The 18,517-nt window shown below is 41.4% G+C and overlaps 2 protein-coding genes across 3 annotated transcripts in view; one reads left to right on the top strand and one right to left on the bottom strand.

The window, feature by feature from the left end:
• IARS2 (isoleucyl-tRNA synthetase 2, mitochondrial) overlaps window positions 1-5,242 on the bottom strand; it is a 32,012-nt gene extending 26,770 nt beyond the window's left edge. Inside the window, exons 1-8 of the mRNA XM_083433279.1 lie at window positions 4,920-5,242; window positions 3,309-3,431; window positions 2,757-2,913; window positions 2,207-2,355; window positions 2,067-2,116; window positions 1,865-1,974; window positions 1,669-1,759; window positions 230-345 (exon numbers count right to left, since the gene is read on the bottom strand). Coding sequence (XP_083289405.1) covers window positions 230-345; window positions 1,669-1,759; window positions 1,865-1,974; window positions 2,067-2,116; window positions 2,207-2,355; window positions 2,757-2,913; window positions 3,309-3,431; window positions 4,920-5,126 — 1,003 coding nt within the window. The 5' untranslated portion in view covers window positions 5,127-5,242. The remainder of the gene's footprint in view (window positions 1-229; window positions 346-1,668; window positions 1,760-1,864; window positions 1,975-2,066; window positions 2,117-2,206; window positions 2,356-2,756; window positions 2,914-3,308; window positions 3,432-4,919) is intronic.
• Window positions 5,243-6,573: 1,331 nt separating this feature from the next.
• BPNT1 (3'(2'), 5'-bisphosphate nucleotidase 1) lies at window positions 6,574-18,474 on the top strand. Of its 2 annotated transcripts, none has more exons than XM_083433382.1 (10): window positions 6,574-6,688; window positions 7,382-7,481; window positions 9,188-9,312; window positions 11,056-11,160; window positions 11,594-11,701; window positions 12,258-12,306; window positions 13,266-13,357; window positions 14,278-14,475; window positions 15,738-15,843; window positions 17,699-18,474. In XM_083433382.1, exons 3-10 carry the CDS (start codon window positions 9,193-9,195, stop codon window positions 17,845-17,847), a joined length of 927 nt encoding a protein of 308 aa, XP_083289508.1. In that variant the 5' UTR covers window positions 6,574-6,688; window positions 7,382-7,481; window positions 9,188-9,192; the 3' UTR covers window positions 17,848-18,474. The 2 variants fall into 2 exon arrangements, with proteins under 2 accessions (XP_083289508.1, XP_083289509.1); XM_083433383.1 differs by having other exon boundaries at window positions 6,592-6,684.
• The last annotated feature ends 43 nt before the right edge of the window (window positions 18,475-18,517 follow it).

Raw genomic sequence — 18,517 nt, 5'->3', positions numbered from 1 at the left:
CCTGTTGAAGGAGGCGCCAAGGGCTACCTCAAGAGTAACTACAATAATTTAATAAATAGGTTTATTGTTTCAGATTAGTTATTATTCTACAAATTATTCTAACTCAACTACAGGTAAGCTACAGGTAAATTATTCTAATTTACAGGAAAGTAAGTCAACAACCGATCCTCTACTATTCAGTATTAGAAATATACCCATTTCTTTATTCAAATATTAAAAAGGAGGTTACCTTTACATGTTGAAATCACATCAAACTGCATATCCAAAGCAGCAGCTATAGATTGTACTCTTTCTGCCGCTACAATGAAATGTTCCTCAGTGTCTGCACACTTCACAATGGAATACCTATAATTTTATGACATCTTTTAATTTAGCACCATTCAAATCGTAAGAAATACATGCAAGTATTGCAGAGCTCGCCCCAAAATTTGCAGAGCAGACCCTCCCCATTTTGTGACAATCTGTATTTCCCAACGGTGCCACTAAAACAATTTCTATCATGGAAATGTTAATGCCATAACAAGACATTTTCACAGGACTCATTGTGATCAGGAACAGAAAAATCCAATTCAATGTTTCTAGAAATCTGCACTGAATTAAATTACATTAGTTTCCTTATAAAGGCCACCTGTCATTGAATCAGAAAACAATTGGATACAATAACACAATACATCCTCCAATTTTATCTCTTTTTGATTTATGCTGCATCCTTCCATGGCCACACAACTCCTAGTCTCTAATAGTTTTAGCTAGGATTTTCCAAATATTTTTATTTAAATCCTCCTAAAGGCTGTTTTTGCTTTGTTGTGGCCATTAGACATAGCTAACACAACATGCAAGAACAGAAATCTAAGGCTTTTCCTCTTTAGCAGCTCTTTGTGGGAAACTACAGACTGCTTTTAGACTCAAAATGCTTGTTTTGTGAATGGAGTGGTGGAAGAGACTACTGGAAACCATGAACTCATGTCACATCTGATGCATTCACAACTATGATAACCTCCAAGGTGGCCCTTTGTTCATAGAAGAGATTTGATGTAGCTAAAGCTTAAGCGAATGGAAAACAGGAATACAGTGTTTTGCCAATTCCCTTCTCTTCTGTGTTCCCTGAAAATCTGCTCCCGGAGGATTTGGAGAATGACTCTTCAGAACATTGTGGGATGTGGTTCAGGGGGCACCAGACAGGAGGGGACATCAAAATAATCCCTGATAGACCAAAAGCCCTTCAGCAAACTGCAACGCAGTATGTTTCTAAGCTTTACAACATGCACCTGTTTTTAAAAAAATTGTAAAGCCGTGAGCAAAAATGTTCAACAGAATAAAGGTAGACAATAAGTGGTCTTACTGCATCACTACGTTAAATGGCTAGAATACAAGAAGAGACTTACAAATTGGCAATAAAATGCATGCAAAACACCTTTTTTTAAAATCCAGAGGAGTCTGTGATATACCAGTACCATTACCAGTCAAAATTAACGCTGCAAAATTACTCCTATTAAAGTAGAAAATCATACATATGTACCTGAAATAAGCTGTATTGAACTAACTTCTGAGTACATGTGCATAGGATCATCCTGCCTCTATGATAAGAACAACAACCCCAATCCCTACTGTTAGCAACAACAGATTTTAAGCATGTGCCAGAGAAATTAATAGCAAATGAGTACATACTCTGAATTTGGCATATAACAGACAGCTTCATTTGATGGAATAGTCCAAGGTTGTGTGGTCCAGATTATCAAATTCACAGCAGGTAATCCGTCTACAAGGAAAAGTCTATTTAATAAGCATTATTTCAAGTACATTAAAAAAACACTAACAAAATCTGTATTAAGAGTATACATAACATAGAACATACACAACATACCTATCACAGAAGCTAGCTTGGGTGGTGGTTTCAATAAGGGAAATCTGACATAAACAGAACGACTAACATGCTGCTGGTTGTATTCAAGTTCAGCTTCAGCCAAGGCTGTACTGCATGAAAAGAAAGTGTGAATTAAATAAGGAAAAAGGCCTTCCACTCTCTCACCGACTATATTCCAAGAATGAGTACGGTTACCACTTACTTTGTTGAAGGAGACCAAAACACCGGCTTATAGTCCTGATAAATATAACCCTAGGAGGAAAATAACATGGTTTAAGTAATCAAAACTGAATGGCAATCTTGACAGCGTAAGTCTTACTTACCAAATAAATGTTAACTCACCTTATCAAACATTTGGTGAAAAATGCCCAGTTGTTTTGCTTCGTACTTTCTATCAAACGTATGGTAGCAGTTCTCCCAATCTGCCATTATGCCCCAGCGGATAAAGGCCTCTTTCTGTTTTTCAATTACCTTTTCTGCAAATTCTTTAGCTGAAATGTGAAGAAAAAAAGCCCATTGTGAATTTGAATCTCACAGACTACCTTTTCAGCTCTCAAAATTCCTCCACAAAGACCTAGAACCAGAAAGCAGTTCTTGCAATTCTATCTAGTGAACAACTTGCCTTCAAACAACTCCCATCATCCCTGACAACTGCCCATGCTTGCTGGGGCTAAAGGAGAGTTGGAGACCGAAAGCATCAACAGGGCTACAGGTTCCCCAATCCTGCTTTAAATCATGCACCTATAATCTAAGAAGGTATCTCTCAAACATGTGAGATCACACTGAATCTGCAATCCTCACAAACAAGACTTTCTATTACAGTCCAACAATGACAGAAATTGCACACCCATACCACAAACCTCTCTCAGAAAGCTTGCAAGAGGCAATATACCTTTCTGTCTGATTTCCATTGGAGAAAGATCTTCAGTTTCCTCAAGTTCTGACAATGCTCTCAACTCTATAGGTAATCCATGGCAATCCCATCCAGGCACATAGTGTACCTTATAGCCTCTCATCACGTGAAACCGATTTGTGATGTCTTTCAAAATCTAAAGGGAAACCAAAGAAAAAGAAAAGCACACATATTTCTATCTCACTCTACAAATTCTTCAGCATGTATTTAGATTCCACCTGCTCCAATGTTTAACAAACCTATGAACTCAGAGACTAGATACACTGGCAAACATTGACTGACTTCAAATTGCATTTCAATAAGGACACAATTCAACATTAATATGCCATGGAAGATCAACCATTCATTTCTATTTAATATCACACTCATTCTAGGAGCCTCAATGGAAAGGTATTTTTTATAATTGTTCCATACATTTAAGTACACCAAGATCAATACTGAAAGATACAAAACTTTTATTGACTTGCTGGTGAACTGAATGTTAAGTATTTACAGAGGCAAAGCAGATTTATTTAGGAAGATAGCACTCACTTTATTCAATGCATGACCAACATGGGGATCTCCATTGGCATACGGTGGTCCATCATGAAGACAGAATTCTTGCTTTGTTTTCCTTTGTCTTTGCCATGAATACAGTTCTGAGAAGCCACATTTCTATAGAAACACATAATTAGAAATAATATTACGTACCATATTCTAAACACAAAATGAGTGTTGCAGGGTCTGCAAACTTCCTTCCAATGGTCTATAAAAGGCATGGCCAAACTTGGCCCTCCAGCTGTTTTGGGACTACAACTCCCATCATCTCTAACTAACAGGACCAGTGGTCAGGGATGATGGGAACTGTACTCCCAAAACAGCTGGAGGGCCAAGATCCAAGTGTATCTGTGGATTTATGGTTGATTTTCAATTGTGATTAATTGCTTTTGCTTCTTATATTGTATTTTACTGCATTACAATTCAAATTCTGTGGAGCTTAACAATCACAACTCCCCCAAGGAACGGTAATTTTGTAAGGGTTTTCTGAATTCTGTTAGAGATTCCCAACCACTTTTGGCAATCTTAGCTTTCTTTACAGGTTTCCCTTGAACGAGGGGATTGCAATTAAACTAGTTTAATCTGTCAACTACATATGAAGTTAGCATATTGGGATAAGTGTTCAAACTGCATTATATGTAATGCAGTGCAATCATTTGCATTATGTGTATAAATTTCTGGGATGCCGATTGGAAAAGCTGGTGGGTTGGCACCCATCTTTCTTGGGAGACAACAGAGTGCCCCTTAGGGGTTGAAGTCTAATAGTTTGACTTACAGCGCCTGTTGTGGCTGTAGAGGATTGCAAAAGCAGATTCTTGATATTAGTTGGACCTGACCTTCTGGTACGTCCCAATAAAATCAAACTAGCAGAGAAATCATTTGAAAACAATTAACACGCACATTTCTGTTATATGAATAACAGCAGCATCTCAGCACTTTGGTGCATGGGTAGGAAACGTTTCTCTCTCTTGCTGAACAAATCGCCTTCCTGAAGCTACTGGTTTTTTTAACCTCAAGTTACTTCTTGCTAAGAAAACTTCATTGGCAGCTTAAAAGTGGGGGGAAAGCAGGGCTGGATTTAGGTTTGATGAGGCCCTAAGCTACTTGAAGGTAATGAGGCCCTTTATATGTCCAGCTGTCCTTTGTCAACAACAAATTGTCACTGTTTTTTGTGTTGAATATATACTATATTTTTGTGTTGAATATATGCCCATTACTTACATCATAGGAGCCCACACAACACACTGTTGCTGTATTAGGTTTTTATTTTATTTGTTTTTTATCTTATATTTTGGAAATGTACGTCCAGTTTTTTCCCCTTTACTTTTTTTGGGAGCCCCCAAGAGAGTGGAGCCCTAAACTATACCATGCTTAACTTATACGTAAATCCGGCATTGAAGGAAAGTATCAGATTTCCCCTTCACCAGGACCCCGAGGATGCTCAGGTTTCCCTAGCGCCCGTGGTGGCATGACATGTCCCAACAAAAACGTGCGCGTCGATTGCACTACTACGCAATTTGGTTTGCAACTAGGGGGCGGGAGGGCATAATTTTTCAAAAAAGCGCTCCTCTCTCTCAGCCCAGCCTCCCCGGTTCCTTCTTCTACCTGCTGAATCTCCAACTCCGTTTCGGGCTGCAGCCGGCCGGGCAAGTGGACGGGGAAATCGCTTCGGGGCAGCAAGACCGTCTCGCGGTATTTCGAGTTCGGGCTCGCTTTCTGGGCCCTCCCGGGCCCCGCAGACACCGCCCTGCATGCCCAGCTCCAGGCACGCTGAGAGGACTGGAGCAGCGGCGGCGCCCGCAGTGCCCACATCTTCCTAACTTTGCCCTATGGGCACTTCCGGGCCTGCTACGGCGAGAAGCAAGGGTTGAACGGGGCCCCGAAAGGGACATTTCAAACGGGTTCTTCTTTCTTTTTCGCGTTCTTTCGCGTGCTGCAGGGGCGGGCGGGGTTTGAGTTGCCCAGCGCCCTCTAGAGGTCGGTCCTCCCGCTTGCTGCTTGCGGGGGTGTAATAACAGCTGAAAAACTTTCGGAGCTTTAATGAGCCATGCAGAAAGTTCTTGACTGGAAAACGCACAGACCGGCTCGTGGCACGTTTCAGATGCTGGAAGGGGAGAGAGGGTGCTGAAGTTTCAAAGACACCCTGGGAAGGTCGTAAGCAAAAAAGGCTTCACACAATGCTGCCTTACAGTTTGAGAAGCCGCCTCCCAACCCACAGAAAAGGGATGCATGTACACACGCACAAAAAAACCTATTGCACTTCAAGGACTGATATATTGCCCATATATTGCAGTTTATTTTTGAATGTAGGAGGGGGAAAACAGACATTATATCAAGGCTATTTGTCATAAGAAATTCAAAGGGGCTACCCATTTAACAGAAAAGTTATAAAATAAAAAACAATCCACAATTAAAAGGAATCGCACATGCTTTTCAACGTAAAACCCCGATCCTATGCACATTTATTTGCAAGCATCAGTGGAATTCTCTAAGTCTGCCACCCACCACCCACAACTCACTTATTACTTGTACTGAACTCAGTGAGGCGTCGTTTCGATGAGTAAAACATCCATAGATCTTTAAGTCTGGACGCTCCGCATTGACTTTAAGAAAGCTGCTTTTTACTAAAGCGTTATTATGCAGAAGCAATATAATATACTCTCTAAAATGTCGAACAGTTCAGAGATTTGCCTTTAAATAGAAACCACATACATAGTCGACGCTGCCCGTTTAAGGAGTTTCTGCAATCTGACCTCAATTTGCTGCGGTGAGTAAATAGATAATCCAGAAGCTTCATTTCACACACCTCAGATTACAGTACAATCCTATTCTTATTTATTTGAGAGTAAGCCCCATCGAACTCAATGGAATGTACACCAGTGTATAGGATTGGGTTATAAACTAGCTAAGTAAGTTTGATTATTTATCTACGCACTACTATTCTGTATGCACAGTTAGGATGGTAAATTTATTTAATATTATTTATGTGTTTTTCTTCCTCCTTAAGGACATGGTAGCAATCTACCATTAGGTAGATTGAGACAGTTGCCTAGGCTGGCCAGAAATGGCATGTCTTAAAAACAGTATTATTTGTTCATCAGAAACCACAGAAATCGCCGTGAAATTTCTACTATTTCAATGCCTGTTTTCACCGTCATGCGAATCCTACGTGAATTCTAGGGTATTTTCCTATCCGCCCCGCAAAGAAACGTGTACGGGAAATTGATAGAATGGGCTTTAGGACCCAGCCGATGCTGGTAGGCGAGGCGGAGAGAGAACGGGCGGCTTAGAGGGAGGAAGTCACGGGAGGGTTAGCATACAGCCTGGGAGCTTGTGTTGCAGGTGTGCTTGGAGAGCTGCTGTTGCAAAGGCAGGTAGGCATGCACTTTTCATATTTCCCTCACCTTCTGTAGAGTGAGCCACAGATAGTCATGTTTGTGCCAGTATTTATTTAGCAGCTGCAGGGATCATATGGGGCGGCGGAGAACCAGCGGGAGGGATATTTTCACCCGCTAGGCATTTCTACGATTGCGAAAGAGAGAGAAGCACATTGAACTTACAGGGGAAAACGAGGCGCAATTCGCTGGGCTATTAGAATGGGCAGGGCTTTCCGAGTTGTATGCTCAAGATCACATTAAATTAATGTAAATGAGCTGACGTGAAATTGCTGTTGATCCTTGCCGCTCTCTTAATAATAATAATAAGAAGAAGAAGTAATAATAATAAAACTTTTATTTGTATCACGCCCTTCCCGGCCGAAACCGGGCTCAGGGCGGCTAACATCAAATATATAACATTAGTATATGTTGCCTAGGCTGGCCTGGAATTGCATGTCTTAAAAACATTATTATTTGTTCATAAGAAAACACAGAAATCAATGTGAAATTTCTACTATTTTCATTGTGAAGAGAATCCTACATGTGAATTCTCGATCAATTAATGTAGGATAAAAGTGTAGCTTTGTGTAGTGCTCAGAATAGTACTATCAGACACATAAGCTATATATCTGCCAAGCACTTTGTGATATATCCACAATAGGGCTTTTGTCATGTTCAATATCATTTCAGGTTTGCCTCTCACCGCCCCAGCAGAAGATTGCAGCCCTGTGCACCCTTATCTGGGAGTAAACCTCATTGAGCATAATAGGACTGCGTTTAAAGTAAACAGGTAGAGTTTCAGACTTTGTGTTTTGCACTTGCAGTGGGTGAAAGATCTGTTTGGTATGCACAAGCACTTTTAACCTCAGGCCCAGGCGGGTGGGGTTAGGATTATGTGGGGATGTGACCCTCCTGTACCTTTCTGTCTGGCCCTTAAGCCTCTGCCCAGCCACACTTTATTTTTTCAAGTCACACCTCTCACCAGCCCTGCTCCTCCACCCTCCTTGAGTGCTTGTCTTGGCTGGAATATGTCATTGAATAATCCCTCTTGATTTCCTGCATGGAGGAAAGAGGTGTGCATGTGTAAACTACAAAGGTAAAATTTACAGGTGTTGTTCCACTCAAGTTTTGCCCCTGGCCCTGCCCGCTACTGGCATGTGGCCATTGGAAGGTTGTCCAGAAGGATTTGTGGCTCACAGTCTGAAAAAGGTTCCTCACCTCTGTCTTGAAGGATCATGGGATTGTGGCCTATCACTTCCAGAAAGGCCCCTTTTAGCTAAACTCTGCAGCTTTTTACCTTCCAATGCAAATGTTGAAGGACACGCTGTCAGTTGTGGCGGGTTTTTTTTCTTTTAAAAGAGAAGAGAAGACAATATACATCTATATTTTTGAGCAGGTTTAGCAAACCTACAATAAATGTAAAAGAGTTAGATTGTAACCTGAGTTGGGTAAGGAATTTCCAAAGGTAGAAAAGCAGTTAGTTGCATAACTGGATCAAAGGTAATGAATACCTCTGAGAATAAGCGAGGAAAGCAAACAAAGGGAGTCCGTGGAGACGTAGCTTTATGTAATAATAAAACTAGTTTAAAGCTTGCACATTCTTGCCTTTTCTAATCACAATAAAATGTTCTGTGGAGTTTACATTTAGCCTTTCCTTTTCACAGCCATGACACTACTTCACAGTGCTATGAAGGCATTACTAAATCATTTATTTAAAGGTAAAGGTACCCTGCCCGTTTGGGCCAGTCGTGTCCGACTCTGGGGTTGCGTGCTCATCTCGCTCTATAGGCCGTGAGCTGGCGCCGTCCAAAAACACTTCCGGGTTACATGGCCAGCGTGACGAAGCTGCAGCTGGCGAGCCAGCACCAGCGCAGCACACGGAAACGTCGTTTACCTTCCCGCTATAAAGCGGCACCTATTTATCTACTTGCACTTAAGAGTGCTTTCGAAATGCTAGGTGGGCAGGAGCTGGGACCGAACGACGGGAGCTCACCCCGCTGCGGGGATTCATACCGCCGTCCATGCGATCAGCAAGTCCTAGGCACTGAGGTTTTACCCACAGCGCCACCCGCGTCCCCATTTATTTACCTGATTATTTATTTCAGGGATGGTGAACCTTTCAGCCTCAGTGCTGCATTTGCTTCTCAGCAAACTTTCAGGAGCCACATGGTAGTGGTGGGCAGGGCTGGAGGCAAAAGTGGGCAGAACAATAAAAGTGAATTTCATCTCACCCATTCATTCTTCTTTAGTCAACATCAAGGCAACAGTGGCAGAAACAGAAAAGAATTCTGAGGGGGCACAGAAGGAGCAAAGAATATTTCTAGGTGGGCGAGTCGTGCCTCACAATATCTCTGAAAGAAAAATACAGCATATGTTGCCCACTGCTAATGCAATATTCATTTCCCCCACTGAATATCTTTGTGCTAAGCTTGTAACGTGTTTGTTTGGGGAGATAACAGTGGCACTCACAAGATTTTTATCCCTTCTTCTGTGCAGTAAGCATGTCTTCCAGTCCAACTATATTGATGCGTCTTGTGGCCTCGGCATATTCTGTCGCTAATAAAGCAGGAACAATTGTGAGAAAAGTCATGGCTGGAGGAGATCTGGGCGTAGTTGAGAAGGTAACTGTCAGCACAATCCTATGCATGCCTCCTCAGAAATAAGTTCCAATTTAGTCCAGTGGGACTTACTCCTAGGTAAGTGTGCATTGCATTAATGATCAACCCCAGTAGAACATGTAGCAGAATTCTATGCATGTTAAACTCAGAAACAAGCCTCTCAGTGTTCAGTAGGGGGCTATTCTGAATTGCTATTTTCAGATAGGCCATGCCAACTTCAATTGATGGGGTGCTGGGAAATGCATTATTTGCCCGAACTGTAATCAGAAATCATGGCCCATATTACTGTGAATCCACCTGCCAACTTTCTCTTTCTGAATCATTTTGCTGGCTATCCCTATAGATTCTAGGACAGTATAGAGCAGGCATAGGCAAACTTGTTCCTCCAGATGTTTTGGGACTACAACTCCCACCATCCCTAGCTAACAGGACCAGTGGTCAGGGATGATGGGAATTGTAGTCTCAAAAACATCTGGAGGGCCGAGTTTGCCTATGCCTGGTATAGAGACTGCAGATGCCTGCTTTCCTAGGCTTCTGGGACATTTTAAAATTCTAGGCTTTGAAAAATGCTTGACTTTGCAGGATTCCATAGGCAATAATCTAGGATACAAGAGCTGATAAAACCCAACTATTGACCCTTTCTTGCCAATTCCATCAAAGTAAGTGAGTCAAAGAGATTCTTCACTGTGGTGTTTGTGATTTTTTTTTTTTGGCACACATGTTTTCTCTCTGCAGAACAGCCATAGCTCACTAGTAGAGCATCATGTTGTGCATGCAGAAGGTCCCAGCTTTAATCCCACTATCTTCTGGTAGGGCTGGGAGACATCCTTGTATGAAACCATGGAGACCCACTGTCAGTCCATCTTGATAATATTGAGCTGGATGGCCCTCTGTATAAGTCTTCTTTACGTGCTGAACATTGTGACTGGTGTTTTATTTATCATCATGTATATCCTGTCTCTCCTTCAAGGAGCTCAAGGTGGCATAACTAGTTCTTCTCCCATTTTATCCTCACAACAACTCTGTGAGGTCAGTTAAGTAGAAAGTTGGTTAGTGGCTCACATAGTGACGCAGTGAACTTAATGGCTGAGTGGGGATTAGAACCTGGTTCTCCCCAGCCTAGTCCAACACTCCAACCACCGCACCATGATGAATGCCTAAATTTCTGCATCTTGTTTCAAGGCCTGGAGTCTTAACTCTGATCTACCTTTGATTGCACCTTAACAAAAACTTCTTTACATAAAATCCATTTTACATTTTAAAAATAAAAATACAGAACCAGAAAACATGTTCGGTATGGAAAGAAAGAAAGAAAGAAAGAAAGAAAGAAAGAAAACATGTTCGGTATGAGTTCGTGGTTAAAGGGAACATCTCTTTCTGGAATATAAAAATGAGTACCTTATTTGGAAATATATTTATAAATATATTTTATAGTGCTTTGAAACATTCACTACTAGATGACTGCTAGTTAGATATGCAAATATGCAAACTTATCTAAGTCTAAAGCATTCCACGAAAAAAGGCACCTTCCCTCTGTTGGAACATGGAAAGATTTGCTGGGCCATAAAACCCCACAGTTTCACAAGATTACCATGGCCTCTTGTCATAGTTTACAAGCTGAGAAATGTATTTGCATGGCTGTTCATATATCTTCACTGGGGAAAGGAAGGAAGTTAGTATTCTGTTTGGGCCACATCATAGCTTTGACTGTCAACCTATTCTATCTATTCTATTCTATCTGAACAGACAGGAGCTAATGACCTGCAGACCAAGGCTGACCGGTTGGTGCAGATGAGCATTTGTTCCTCTTTGGCACGGAAGTTTCCTAAGCTCACGATCATCGGTGAAGAGGTGAGGACACTAAAATCCAGCATGTGCTGTTCAGGCTTGCCTGGTTTGATACTTTTGTAGGGCACAACTGTGGTGTACAAAAATGTATAAAAATGCAATAGAACAGCAATAAAACCACAATCCACTCAAAAACGAGCAGCAGCAGCAATACACAAACAGCAATTGATAAAAGCAGCAATTGATTAATTGAGACAATTAGTGAAAAGCAAATAAAATGTCCTCAGTTTTTTTCTTATTGCTGGCTCTTCATAGCTTATAATTTTTTTAAGCCCCAAAGAGAGAGATTTGTCAATCCACACACACACACACCACCATTGTTTCTTTTGCATGTTACCCAATATTACGTAGGTTTATGTGTGGTGAACCAGCAAATACTTATGTACCCGTCTCAGTATTATTAACCTTAACTGTGCATCTCTCCTTTTTGCATCAGGATCTTCCCTCTGAAGATGTAGATGAAGAGTTACTTGAGAATGGCCAGTGTGAGGAGATATTGAAGAAATCCTGTCCACAGCAATATACTAACATTAAAGAAGAAGAGGTACTAATAATTAAAGGTTCATCTAATTATTGAATTAGATGTCACCCCAGTTATGGAACACTCTTCCCAAGGGAAGTTTGTCTGGTGTCAATTTTGTTATCCTTCCTGGGCCAGGCTTTTTCATTTTTATTCTTACAGGCATTTGGATAGCACTAGGAGTCTGGCTTTTGGTGGCTGTTTTTTGGTGTGTGTTCTTACGCAGGTGGGGTGGTTTGTTTTATATTGTTAGATGACTTTTCTGGGTGAGCAGTTCTAGTGTATTTGTACTGCTGTAAAATATATTTTATTGTACAATATATTTAATATGCCATTGGTTTTGTAAATTGGTTTGGGATTTCTGACTGTGTGAAGAAAGACATACATTTGGATAAACTAAAACTAACATTAATCCTTAACCATAAAAAGATTTCTTATTCAGCAGTGATGAGGCAGTTTGTAGTTGCTCCAAGTGAAGATGCACTTCACAATTTCTTTTCTTCTTTCTTGCTAGCAATGCTTTTGATATCAAGTCTGTATCTCCACTTGAAACTCTCCTTTGTTTTGTTTCCTTTCAAAGCTTGTTGTATGGGTCGACCCTCTGGATGGAACCAAAGAATACACAGAAGGTTTGCTTTTTCTTTCAATGCATTCACATTGAGTATGCACTTTTGTTTTATTAAGCACAATGCCAAAGTCATATTGAGTTAATGTGTGACATTTACCAGTGATAACTAGACAGGTAGAGGTCACCATTACCTGAAAAAGCTGTAGGAGATTGGGTTTGATAATAGAAATTGGACTGTGAAACCAAATCAGCTGGGTGATTTATTCATTCTTTGTTAATTGACTAAGCCTACAGTCCTATCTCCCCTTCATCTGGAAGTTAGTTCCACTGAACTCAATGTGACTTACTTCTGAGTAGACATGTATAGGATTGTACTGTCAATTGTTAGCCACATTCAGGGAATCCCTATTTCTTCCAAGCTATGTTGTGAGAATTCGAGCCTGCCTTAGCTCTTCCTTTTTAAAATGAACCTTGATTTTAGTGAATCATTATTTTAATGAGTAATAGCCAACACCTCTTGCTTGTCTAGAGTTGGCAGCCTTTGAGTGTAGCACAATAAAAAACCAGTATATAAGAAATAAAGAGACAAACAAGGTGCAGGAAACTTGCTCATGATAAGCAGGTGGATAGGAGAGAGAGTGCCTGAGAACAATACATTCACCATCTTGAATTTCATCATGGATGAAAGGTGGGCTATAAATGTAATACAATAAATATACATGCAGCAAGTTTCTATTATATTATCATGTTCTAAATATTCTGAAACTGTAAATCTAACTTGGGGGGTAGCCCAGATTGTGCCCTTGGGGTGTTGCTTGACTCCCACTCCCAAGGGCCCCCTATAACTTGGGTGATGGAAATGGGTGATGGGAGTTTTACCCCTCAACACCGGGGGACCACCACCCTGGTTATGCTTGGTCTAACCCTATGCTGAGAAAAACACTTGATATGATCTGAGATGACACAGATGACAAAAGTTAGAAGACATTTCAAGGTACAACTCTTTATTCCCTCTTTCAGGACTTCTTGATCATGTGACAGTTCTTATCGGAATTGCTTATGGAGGAAAAGCAATAGCAGGAGTCATTAACCAACCCTATTATAACTACGAGGTAGGAGATGATTTGCTGAAAAGTATCAAACAAATTGCCTGATTCCCCTAGCTCCTCCTGGATAATGGTGTGTATATAGCAGTGGTGTATGTATAGATAAAAGAAAGTGCACAAAACCAGGCAAAGAATTATTTCTAAGGGGAGGATCAACTCTTTCTTACTAAATCCCACTAGGCAAATGCTATGCCCACAATCAGGGCTTATCTGCAATCTTGTTGTAGAGTCAGGGAAAACTTTTTATATATAACATCAGGAATTCTTGAGTTGTTTTGTTATAAAGTAACGCACCGTATGCTGTGGTCTGCTGCAATTAGGCTTGAAGGCTGGAAATATTTCTGGATGCTGTGCAGAGATTATCTCATATGGATGATGGGGATAGAGCTGCTGTACTTAACAGTCTGGATAAAACCTGGAGCTTTGTCTTATTTACATGGTGGAAAAAGCACTAAATTGTAAAGGTAATTGAGTAAGTGAGCTTGATGATAAAATGTTTGGGAAAGCAAATAAAGATTGTATATCAGAAAGCGAAACAGTTGACTTAGTACCATTAGTGGGATTCTATTTCCCCTTTAGGGAGTTTTGGAGGAAGTAATATTATCTTACGAAGTGTTCTGAGATGTTATATGTTATTATAGGGCAAAAGTAGACCTCATACTGCTGTAACTCGGGAAAAGAATCACAGAGTCCTGACTCTATTTCTTCACTAATCATAAAAATACAATCCCTACCAGGGATGGAACTTGCATGTTAATGCAAAAAAGCGGCAAAATAAGAGAAATGCTATTAAATAAGTTTTCTTTTCTTTCCACAGCATAAGTGCAGGACTTCCAGCGATCATCTGTTTTACTTTCTTTTTAAAACTGTAGTTTACAACAAAAGGCATCATTGCAGCGTCTGAACTTTTTGTACCTTTTTCGCAGGCGGGTGCAGATGCAGTCCTGGGCAGGACGATCTGGGGAGTCCTAGGTTTGGGTGCCTTCGGATTTCAGCTGAAGGAGGCTCCACCTGGGAAACATATTATCACCACTACACGGTCACACAGCAGCAAGCTGGTCAATGATTGCATTAGTGCCATGAACCCTGATCATGTGGTGAGAGTTGGCGGTGCAGGAAATAAGGTGTGGAGATAATTTTGTTTCACTTTTTAGAAAGATAATGTTTTTTTTTAAAAAAAGATTAGGACCCAAAAATACGATTGCTCTTCGTGAGCTGTACTGCAGAACATCCTTTCTATGAGAATGAGTACATGGATTAAGCCATCAGCTGTAATGGTAGCAATTTCTTCATGCTGCTGCTTCCCGTGACAGGGATGGGCAAGGTGAGGTTGAGGGATCTCCAGTTGCCACTGGCAGGCTTGCAGGTGTGTATCCACCTGCAGGTCTGCCACCAACCTAGAGCTCACCTGACTTTGTTGCCACTTGATTTCATCTCTCTCCTGGCAAGCGCAGTGCCACCACTGTCAGTACGGTGCCACTGTTGCTTCCCTTTCACTGCTAAACTGAACCTCTTTTCGCATTATAGGGTGGGATATGCAAGTGTTAGGAAGAAATGTGAATTGTTTTAGCTTCTGATGGGACTTTGAGACGTACTAATCCTTGATAGGACGGAAATAATTTAGAAAGTGGCCTTCAAAATTATCTGCCTCCTTCTAGTGCTTTTAGGGGGTTTGCACATGAAAAAACCGAAAACACCTTATGGCTAATTCATAGGTTTGTTGTTGTTTTCGAGCAATTGAGTTTTGGCTTTCTTGGGCAAATGAAGCAACTTCAACTGACCCATCAACAATTCCCTGTGGAGGAGGGTCATTTCTCCTGAATTTCAGATAATTTGTAAAAATGACCATTGAAATATTGGGATAGCTTCACTGAATCAAAAATGTATAGAACTCTGCATCCATAGAAGCTGGTTGCTACAGATGCATAGTGTACATAGTTAATCATCACCAACTGAAAACTGTGCCACCCTACTCATTGTAAAGATGTTCAGCGTGTTGTGAGGAAGCATTTTTCCACATGCAGAACATCTTCCCTTAACTATAGTAACTGTTCTATGCTAACCAGGAATGATGTTTAACAGCTTTGGAAGAAGTCGTGGTTTTGAAATGATTTCAAACTTTGGTTTAACGTGTTGCCTTATTTCAAAAGTGTTAGTAGTAACTATAATAGATACTCACTTTGTATGAAATAAGAAGCTACATTTAATGGAAGACGACTTGGTTGGTTCATACCATGGGAGGAGTGAAGGGACTGTGTTAATGGGCCAAAGCCTTGGTCTTTCTTGCCTTATTAAGTTGAAATTTGATCATCCAAACTCATACAGGGAGAGTTTGCCTGTAAATGCAATTGCCTACATGGTGACTGTAACTCTTTGTTCATGACAGATCATTCAACTTGTGGAAGGCAAGGCATCTGCTTATGTATTTGCCAGCCCTGGTTGCAAGAAGTGGGACACATGTGCACCAGAAGCTATTTTGCATGCAGTAGGAGGTGAGTCAATAGATAGGTAAAGGTAAAGGGACCCCTGACCATTAGGTCCAGTAGTGGCTGACTCTAGGGTTGCGGCACTCATCTCACTTTATTGGCCGAGGGAGCCGGTGTACAGCTTCCGGGTCATGTGGCCAGCATGACTAAGCCGCTTCTGGCGAACCAGAGCAGCGCATGGAAACGCCGTTTACCTTCCCACCGGAGTGGTACCTATTTATCTACTTGCACTTTGCCATGCTTACTAACTGCTAGGTTGGCAGGAGCAGGGACTGAGCAATGGGAGCTCACCCCACTACGGGGATTCGAACTGCTGACCTTCTGATCAGCAAGTCCTAGGATCTGTGGTTTAACCCACAGCGCCACCCGCATCCAGTCAATAGATACACTGGAATAAATGAAACAAAAAGGTTTTCAGATGCTGCTCTACATTTTGTAATATTGTCTATGTATGATAACACAGTATGTGTGTCTGTGTACAGGTGCAGGCAGCATATTAGATAATAACCTAAAACTGCCTTTCTATTTTGGGTTGTTTTACGATGCAATTTTTATATGAGGTAGTATTGAAGTTATGATTTAATTTACACTCACATTTGTTGGCATAACTTCTCATGTGCAAGTAAATAAGCAAGCAAGCAAGGATACAAAACCACTTGAACTCACTATTGCAGTCATTCCAATTCTTTCAATGGTTAGTTGAAACATTTGATGAAACCAGTTCACATACAGTAAGACCTATGTGATAAATTCTTTTCTGTGGCTACTGAGTTTCCTTGACATAGCAACTACCGTATTTTTCGCCTTATAGGACGCACTTTTTCCCCTCCAAAAATGAAGGGGAAATGTGTGTGCGTCCTATGGGGCGAATGCAGGCTTTCGCTGAAGCCTGGAGAGCGAGAGGCGTTGGTGCACACTGACCCCTCTCGCTCTCCAGGCTTCAGGAAGCTATCCGCAAGCCTCACGCGCCTGGCGGGAGGTCCCGCCGGGCTCGCAAGGCTTGGGACGGCAGCCTGCAGCCCGAAGCACGGGGCGCGCTGCGGAGCACGCCCCGTGCTTCGGGCAGATGTCCGCAAGCCTCGCGCGCCCGGTGGGAGGTCCCGCCGGGCGCGCAAGGCTTGGGACGGCAGCCTGCAGCCCAAAGCATGGGGCGCGCTGCTTCGGGCAGATGTCCGCATAGGATAGGACGCCGGGCTCGCAAGGCTTGCAGGCAGCAGCCTGTTCTGGGGGCTGGGGTCGGGGGGAAGCCTGGGGGGGGATAATTTTTTTTCTTTATTTCCCCCCAAAAAAACTAGGTGCGTCCTATGGGGCGAAAAATACGGTATATTGCTGAGTTATAGGCCAGTTATATTTTGTTGTTAGGTTTTTTCTGGTTTTTGTTACTGGCATATGAATATTTCAGTGTTTTTCAGTATCTATAATATTTGGAGTGTATGCTTGTGAGCTACTTTGTCGAGATTTCTCTTAAAGAGTTGATTATAAATCAATTAAATAAATGAATTATCCATTATGCTAAAATGGGATTATGTAATGGAGGGAAATAAATTTAGATAACCAAGGTATGGAAAAGGAGAGTTCAGTTCCTTTACCAAATAACCTTGGAAGAGCCATACCTCAGTGGTAGAAGATCTGCTTTGTATGCAGAACATCCAGAGTTAAATCCCTGGCACTTCCAGGTATGGCTGGGAGAGACTTCTGTCTAAAACCATGGAGAGCTGCTTCCAGTCAAGTAGACAATACTGAATTAGATTGACTAATGGTCTGAACTGGTATAAGGCAACTTACTATGTTTCTACAATCCCCTTCCTTTGTAGAAATAGAGCTGCTGTGTTTAAACGCTAACCTCTTCTTTTTCTTTTAGGCAAGCTCACTGATATTCATGGCAATTTCTTTTCTTATAACAAAGACGTCAAGCATATGAATTCAGGAGGTGTCCTTGCTGCTTTGAAAAACCATGACTATTATGCCAGTCGAGTTCCTGAGACGGTTAAACAAGCTCTTGTGCCTTAAAATACAAAGCATGGTGCATTCCACTTGATTGGGAAGGAGCTTCTTATTATTCTTAGCTGGAATTGGTAATGGCTTATGGAATTGGATCAAAGTTTCATTCTGCCAGTGTTTAGTAATTTCCTCTCCCTGTCACCCACCGGTTACAACAGGCATTAAATTTGGTTTTCATTTGGAACAGTAGGTTACTTCAGTTAGCATAGTTCTAAAATGTTATATTGCCCCATTACTGTGTTTATTATCTATACACATTCCTGTTGAATAATCAGATCTTTACACAATCACATTTCCTTGATAACTTGAGAGCAAAAAACTGTAAGTACCATTATATTTAATGGTGCAAAATAAATCACCTGTTTATAAACCCTGTTCACACGTGAATCACTCAAGGGGGGTGGGGTCCCGTGATGACTGGGGAGCAGGGCTACACCGCTTGCTTACTGTTTATGCTAGGCTTCTTGAGTTCAAACATCCATACAATGCTTGACCAGCAGTATGATGCCCCCTTTGTGCAATTCACGTATGAAGAGGCTATAGACAAATGTATTCCAGCTTTTATACACTGAAAGCACAATGTGTCTTGAGTGGATTAAAATGACTGTGAAAATTAAATATTTACCATTTCTTAAATGTGTCTTATGGTCTGTTTGGGATTAAAACTGGACTCAGAAAT

The sequence above is a fragment of the Podarcis tiliguerta genome, assembly GCF_965153285.1.
Source record: "Podarcis tiliguerta genome assembly, chromosome: 3".
NCBI lineage: Eukaryota > Metazoa > Chordata > Lepidosauria > Squamata > Lacertidae > Podarcis > Podarcis tiliguerta.
Note: the sequence above shows the minus strand (reverse complement) of the source record. Positions and strands in the feature narration are given on the sequence as shown.